General features: G+C 40.2%; 1 protein-coding gene across 1 annotated transcript in view; it reads left to right on the top strand.

Moving 5' to 3' along the window:
* The first annotated feature begins 2,693 nt into the window (after positions 1–2,693).
* The window catches only part of TENM2 (teneurin transmembrane protein 2), a 761,851-nt gene continuing 756,253 nt past the window's right edge, over positions 2,694–8,291 (top strand). Inside the window, exon 1 of the mRNA XM_040239453.1 lies at positions 2,694–3,831. Within this exon, the coding sequence (XP_040095387.1) occupies positions 3,786–3,831 (46 nt within the window). The 5' untranslated portion in view covers positions 2,694–3,785. The remainder of the gene's footprint in view (positions 3,832–8,291) is intronic.

Raw genomic sequence — 8,291 nt, 5'->3', positions numbered from 1 at the left:
AAAACCTCTTAAAATGGTTGTTTCAATAGCAGTGTCATGACAGTTGGGAGAAGTGTCCCAACTAACAAGGCACTAATAGTAAAGTATTGGTTTGCCGAAGATTAGCTGCTTCATCCATTCGAGCAAATTCAAGGTCATTCCTAGAATAATGTCACTTGCCTTCACTTAGATTCTGAGTGCTTTCTTGAGAAGAGGAAAAGCAGTGGTGTTCCGATCTGGCTGGGTCTTTGGCAGGACCCTAGGACTGTCCCTAGAGAAGCGAAGGCTGCATTTTGTCCCCGTCCATGTGTTTCCGGACAGAAAAGCACAGCCAAGTGCTGCATTAGAGGATTATCACAATCGTCCAGGCAGAAGTGCCCAGATGGAGAAGGTATTAAAAATCTGGAAATGAAACAATAACTTTAAAAGATAAGAGGGGTGATATTTGATAGCTATTGATAGTCAAATGATGAGAGAGAAAAGAAAGGGACCCCATATGACTTCAGGAATTATACACTTTACACAGGTGAGGGAATTGGGAGAAACAGCTGGTTTTGATTCATGAGTTTGGTTGTAGATCTTGAGTTTTCAGCATATCACCCAAGTGGAAAGACCCAGAGGGCAGGTTAAATAACTAGAGCTTACAAGGAAGTTCGGAGTGGAAATAAGTCTTTGTGAGTTGTCTATTCTGAGGTGAAAAAATATTGTCTATTTTAACTATTAAAAAAAATCTTTGGGGTGGATTTTCTAATAGGAATTAACATGTATGAGGCACTTGCTATATGCTGGGAACAAAACTCATAACAGCACATGCATTATTTATTCCTAGTGATAGACCCGAGGGGCAGGTAATGTTATTATACCCATTTTGAGATGAGGAAAGAACCACAGAGAGGCAAAATAATTTGGTCGAGATCACACAGCAAGCAAATGGTGGCGCTAGGATTCAGTCCCACACAGCCTGATTCCATGAACAGGGCATTTAACCACCATCCACTCCATAGTATGGGCTTGCCAGGTGGTGGTAGTGGTAAAGAACCTGCCTGCCAGGGCAGGAGACACAAGAGACCCAGCTTCGATCCCTGGGTTGGGAAGATCCCCTGGAGAAGGGCATGGCAACCCACTCCAGTATTCTTGCCTGGAGAATCCCAAGGACAGAGAAGTCTTGGTGGGCTACAGTCCATGGGGTTGCAAAGAGTCAGGCACAACTGAAGCAACTTAGCATGCACACACTCCCTCCACTGTATAAGCTCATGGGGGAAAGCTGTCCTGCAGAGAAGTTAGAACTTGTGAACGTCATATGCTCGCAAGAAATATTAATGTGATTTGGGCCGACTTCGGCATCTCAGTATAGTCAGATGGTTCCCCCACAGTCAAGGTATCTTAAGTCATATAAACCAGACCGCAAAAATTGCCCACTCAAGGTCCCCACCTCCTCACTAAAGAAGGGTAAAAATAAGCAACAACACTGATAGCCATTTACAGCTTTAAAAAAATCTTTTTGCCACCTGGATTTCTTTTTATTTTACCTTGACTGTGCTTTGCTGATCCTGTTCAATAAGACTCAGGCCAGTCCCCAGCTTTTCTTGCACTGAAATAGTTATTTTTTTTAAATAGTTATAGTCTTATAACAGGGTCTTTATTTTTATTGGCAGAAAATTCCCAGCCTACTTACTCCCTTGTATCAAGTTAATTTTAACTATAGAACCTATATCAATAATGCCATTTAAAGGAGACTGCTTCCAATACACTCTGAAATGCCAGTCGAGGATTCTGGACTTACCAGGGCACCATTTCCCTAGCTACTCACTGGCCCTCATCTTTCCCTTCTACATCTGAGCACGCTCCGTTCTTTGGCAAGCTGCCTTCTATTCAGGCACTGTGATTTCTCCATTCTCAACTCCGTCTTAATGATCAGTAGGGCTTCATCTGATCACATTGGAGGGTTGGGAGGGAGTTTGTTCCTTCTTTATTTGGGTCGAAACTAAAGACACATCCTCCTATTGGAAAACCATGGAAATAATGACACTCCAAGTTTAACAAGATCAAACAGTCCCTCTTTGGATATAGCAATGTGGCCAGGGCCGAGAGAGAAGGTCTCATTCCTGGACCAGTTCTCAGCCTGTATCTGGTGGTTTATACAAGACGCCTAGGATTCAGGGGTATAGTGGTATACACTGTAGTTAAAGCGAAATGATTGAATGCTTTGTTTTGTTCTTTTCATTTTTCCCAAATAATAACTATTATGAGTAGGATACATGAGATTTATTTTCCATCATTAGAATTGCTTCATTTCAAAAAGACGGTCAGTCAGAAGCTCAAACATATCCTCTTCCTGCTGGCTTCTACTGAGTTAGCTAAGGTTACCATGGGAAGCAAGCAGTTATTTTCACCAATAACTTAACTTATACCAAATACTTGACCTTGGAATAAGCAATTTACATCCTTATACAAGAGGTCACTTAGGGAATTTAACTGTGTAATCCTAGCCCCCACGTGGCAGGAGATGAGTGCAGATGGAACAAAGCTGGTGAAACACCATTCGAAACCATTTGAATTAGGAAATTATTTCTTTTCGACTGTTTTAAAAATGGAACCTACTTTTAAAATGGTACAGGAAGGCAGAAGGATGCAATAAAAGTCTGTAGAAATAGTGACTCAAAAACTCTGTTCCAGGACTCAAGAAAGCAAGCCTGTTGTCACATTTGGAGGGAAACCAGAGAGAATTAAGGTTTTCGCTTTGCTAATAGCTCTTCTCCAACACCTTTCTTTCAAACATCTTGCCCTGCCTTTTATTTTGCCTTTCTTAATAAAACAAATGGAGAGAAACCACCTTTCCAACTTTAACCAGGAAACCTAGGTTTCTGCAAGTGCTCATATTGTGGTGTGGGCTCTTCCTTTTAAAGACAATTATCAAGACGAAGCATTTGTTTCTTCTTTTGTTTACCCGTGGCAGTTTGTCAGCAGTTATGATAAGTAGAGTTCCATCTGCCAGTAAAACTACGCCGCAAATTGCCGTAGAAATTAGCAGCTTTCATTTTTGCCTACATAAATAAATATGTGAAATAAATTGCACATAAACGCATCCTAAAAAAAATCACAGGTACACCGCACAGTTAAATGCCAATCAGACAAAACCAGAGACACATGGCGATTATCTCAGTTTTCAAACCTGGAAGATACACGAATGTGTTTCTAAATGAGAGAGGCAGTGTATCATGCTTGCTGAGATAAAAACAGAAGCTGCCAGACACTGCACTGTGGCTTTATTCTCAGAACCCTTTGCCTGAAACCCGCTCTATCTTTTTCCCCCGTGTTCTCTCTTCCCTCTCTCTCTCCATCTCTCTCTCCATCTCCCTCTCCCTCTCTCCGCTGTCTTTCCCTCGCTCATTGTTCTCTCTCTCCTCCTGCCTTTGATGCACATACGTTGTCACATTCCATTGACTCTTCCCTCTTCTCTGTTCTTACACTCAAGCTAGCGGTGCTTTCGCCAGGCAGCGGCAGCCTCTCCTGCGAGTTTTAGTCATGTGTGCAGCTCAGTTTGATCGAGCGTTCCTTTTCTGCCTTTTCACTCTTACAAAAGATTAAAAGGTGGCGTCACATTGCTCCCCTGTTCCTTCCCGCAGGAGGGACTTAAAAGGGACAACAAAAACTAATCACTTTCAATAAGCATTTTCTTGCTGGGGAAAAGAAAAGGAAAGAAAAGAAAAAAAAAGAAAGGAAGAAAGAAAGGGGGGAAAAGGCGGGGGGTGGATTTAGCGGCGTAATTTGAGACCGGTGGTGAGGATTGGGGCGAGCTAGTGGAGATGCTGCACGCTGCTAACAAGGGAAGGAAGCCTTCAACTGAGACAGGTAAGAGCGCCCATCGGAGGGTTTGACCGAGTGGCTTAGTTAAATCTCTGTTTTCACCGTTTTGTAATTGAGAAAGGCATCCGCAGCAGAAGCCGATTTTTCAGTCGGCTTCCTTTTGTTTAACATAGAAAGTACCTGTATTAATTTTGATGAATTAGAGCATGCAGCAAATTCAATTGAAAATAGATTTGTATAGTAAATGCATTTAAGCGGAATGATTTCTCCTCCGTTTTATTTCAGGGGAGAGATGAGAAAGATGATTTTGATCAGAATAGCACTTTGCATTTACGTGAAATTCTAAATAGCTGAAGGGGAAAAAAATAATAATAATTCAATTGATCTTGTTTTTGAAGTCTGGGACTTAAACCCTGGGAGACAGCTGGGGTTTGAAATTTTTCTTCTAACTGAACTTCTGCTGCGTTATAATAATTTTTCACCAGAGGTTTGAGCAAGGGTAGAGTTTATTTAAGTCGAGCTGCTGAGCTGTGTTTGGCTTGAATCTTCTGGGTGAAGCGCCGTTTCTGTGTCCTTAACCTGTATCAGGTTGATGTTTTATAAATGGAGATTAAGTGTTGTCCCAAATGAAATATGAAGTTAAAACACCAGGTTAGGTAGGGTGTGTGTTAGAAGAGGGTCCAGTGCATAATTAGGAATAACCGAATTATGACAGTTTGGCGTGGGAGTTAACTCTGGAGGTGCTGTTTGACCAGTCTTCCTGGATTTTAAGCGGCTCAATAATGAAGAGGGTAATTATCAGCCTCAAGTCAGAACTTTGCATTAGGACCTTAAATATAGAATACATGCAGACTTCCACTGTAGGTGGCTTTTAGCAATCTGTCCCTTTTGTGCGCGTGAATGAGAGTTGTGGATTATATTTGATGGCATTTCTCCTTTAAAGAGCTTTGGGATAAAGCTTAAAAGGCTCACATCTATTTTAACATTGAACAAACACCAAATGCAATACACTGTAGTCTCCTAGTGCCTGATTTTTGTTGCTGCTGCTGTTGTTTTAAAGTTGCAATCATTTATTTTGAACCTCAGTCTCCGTTGATTTTATGCTCATTGCCTCTGCTGCTAAAATTTATTGCTGGCGTGAATGAATTGAGATTTGAGAATGCAAAAAAAAAAATGTGATTAGCAGAGTTTTGAGTTAAGGATAACAACAGCCAGATGATATCCAGGTTTTTACCTAGGATGTTCCCCAAAATGTTTGAATTCATTTTCAGATGATTTTGGGGAGGATTGGAAAAATCTGAATATTAAAAGTACAAAATTCTGTTAAAAAATACTTCTCCAGAATGAGATACAGAAAGGTGACTTTAATGCCTCCGCAAGGTTTGGTCCCAGAAAGAACTGCTAGACTGTAGCATAGTTGAGTTCAGCAACCATGCATGAAAAGATATTTCATATATTTATTTGGTGATAATATTATTTTCTTACCAAGTTTCCAAACAACTTGCCCCTCAATTCCTTACTCTGGCATGTCTCGTGTTTGCCAGACCATCTGCGCCCACAGACCATCTTGTGGGTGCAGCCCATGAATCCAGTTTTAGGGGGACACCAGGACCTACTGAATGTTGGGGCGTGGAGATCGAATCAACTCTAGGTCTCATCACACTTCATCATCTAGAGTTAATCGTCAACAGACATTCTCTGGAAAGCCCCTCATACAGGTGTGGGGAGACTTAATTTCTTCATCATGGTTAAAAGAGCGGGGTAAGATGTGGACAAGGGGGAGAGAAATGGCTGTAGGATGTTTGATATAATCATGCCAGTGGTAGCATAGTGAGTTTTTAAAATCACATAGTATGTCATTTCTTCTTTTCAACTTGAGAAACTTTGCAGAATCTCAAAATAGTTCTTCTCAAATTCAGTCCGTGTTTCTACATAGCTTTCTCTGATCAAGCCTTTTCTTTGATTCTCGCTGTAGCTAACCATTGAGTGTTTCATGCCGCTGATGATAATGATTATTTCTTAAATAACTGACAAGTGTTGAGAAGATGGGCCGGGAGAAATATGTTGTCTGCATCATATGTGCATTTTAATTTTATTTATGAAAATGACTACTTTGTGGTGAGGAGATGATAAATTTGAAGTTGTAGCTTGGCTGTCTGTATCACTGAACCACTGTCCTTCTTCCAGAGAACCAAATGGAACTAAAGTAGGCAGAAATAAATCAGTTGTAAACTGGATGGTAGTTCAGCATGCACTTTTTAAGCAGATGGTAAGCCAAACTATCCTTACTCAAACTATCTGATTAATATAAATAGCATTTTTCTGACTTTTCCAGTAGATGTTGCTGGAGAGCAAAGAAAAGATCATCTTTTGCAGGAAAATAAAGAAATGCAGTAGACTTAGAAAAGCCAACGAGCAAGATCCTTCTCCCCAAACTCCGCTGATAGCATTTTGCATAATTTGCTAATTAATGAATTATATTGAATCATTACCTTTTATGATGTTCTATAGAAAGCTATTAAAACGTGAGCTAGATTTTTAAATTATGAGATTGTTCTCCTTAGACCCTATATATAATGTCTGTTTGCTGTTTTCCGTTTTTAAAAAATCAAGTTAACTGCACATTACTATTCAGAACATTTCATCCCTGAATGCTAAAACCCTTTAACATGCAAATATGATGTCAGAGGAGGAACTGAAATAGAATACCCTGAGAAGAGTAATGATCAAACGCATTATAAAAATATGCACCAGTTGCCAACATGTAATGAAATATTAAGAAATTAAAAGCATGCAACCTCTAAAGTAATAGAATTTCATTGCTCTGAGACTGTTTTCCCACTGAATATTAAGTGCTTAATAGATCTCTCCGTTAAAAAATAATCAGAAACCTACATGGTTTGTCATGGAAGTTCTTTTATTATCTGATTTTGAAAAATTAGCCCAATAGGATTTTCTTCTGACTAGGAAATATAATTAACATTGGCTATTAAGTGCCAGATTACCAAAGCAAAAGCCACAAGGCTTGATGGACAAACTGGGGCTACAGAGAGCAAGTATCAGCGCTAGAAGCTGAGGGGACCCATGCTGGAACTCTCTGCTGATAATCACTCTGATAAAATGACAAAGACATCCCAGGGGAGCCCAGGACTCTAGTACCCAGACACAAACTGATGCAATTTCAGGCAACCAGTGACCTCTATCTATGGGAGTATTTATTTTTTGAAATGATCAATTCACCAATTTCAGTTGTGAAAGAGAAGGATATATAATTTTTCCAATGCAAAGAGGGCCTTGGCTCTTACAAAAGCACATTCAGATAAGACAAGTGTAAACCCTTTGTGATAGAGCTTTCAGTGTTTCTTACCTTAAACAGCCCAAGCTCTTTTCTGGTGCATTTTTCTTATGCACTGAAGTCCTTCTTTGTCAGTTTTCATTCCTGAGGTGTGAAATGCTCCATAGGATGTTTTGATTTAACACCCATTCAATTCTCTTTACTGGGAGGAAAAAGCTTACATTTAGAAGGCATGAGTGTCATCTACTCCTATTTTGTAATTAGCACTATAAGTCCACTGGGGTAAGGTTGTTTCAACTTTTTTTTTTGCTTTGATTCAAATACATATTTTGTGCTTGACCCATACTGATTATTTTTTTTTCTCTCTGTCTTTAAATAAGAAAAGCTTTACAATTTGGTTGGAGTATTTGGTTTCTTTCTCTAGTTGATTTGATTCCTTTCTTTCGGTGTTTTCTGTTTTTCATTGTAGCTATCAAGCACTGACTCTATTCAAAGCACCCTGTTAGATGTGCCCCAAAATATCTGTCCTGATAGCAAAAAATATCTGTCCTTTTGGTGAGAACCTTAGGAAAACAGAAGGTGCCGACCAGACCTGGAGAATTATCTAGTGGGTAAAAAATGTGCTGGTTAGTCCTGACTTTCTTTAGGAGAGCAAAGAAGGAAAGGTCATTGCAAGTTGAGGGAAACCTGAGGATGATCACCTTTGAATCAGAAAGTGAAAGGTGAAAACACAGACTAATCCAAATGAGCAAACTCAGAGGGGGCCTGTGGGCAATAACAGCAAAATGAATGACCAATGCCAGTAGGACTGAGAGCCTCAAATAGCAGACACTCAACAGTCACTGAAAAGATGTGATCTGGCAGCTTCCAGAGGAGTTTTCTAGTATGGGAGTCAGGGAGAAGTGCAGCAATGGGTCCATACTATGCCACTTGCCCAGAGATAGTGATGCCAAAATGCCCGTTTAGGGTCCATTTGCTCTCCCATTAAATTGTGGTCCTGAGCAGCTATCGTTAGTAGTAGAAAATTGTTTTAGTTTCTAAGGATATTGTAGAAAAAACAGCGAGAATCCTTAGTCTTGAGGAGGAAAGCCAGTGAGTCATCTATTGCATTAGCCTAGGCATGGGTGGTAAGGTTGAGAAACACCGTCAAGGGAGGGGGAGGGACTGGGAGAGAGCCTTCCTGTTGTAATTATTGCAATCTCTTGTATGT

This window comes from Oryx dammah, unplaced genomic scaffold (assembly GCF_014754425.2).
Source record: "Oryx dammah isolate SB20612 unplaced genomic scaffold, SCBI_Odam_1.1 HiC_scaffold_5, whole genome shotgun sequence".
Lineage (NCBI taxonomy): Eukaryota > Metazoa > Chordata > Mammalia > Artiodactyla > Bovidae > Oryx > Oryx dammah.
The sequence above is the reverse complement of the archived record's forward strand: the minus strand, read 5'-3'. Positions and strand labels throughout refer to the sequence as shown.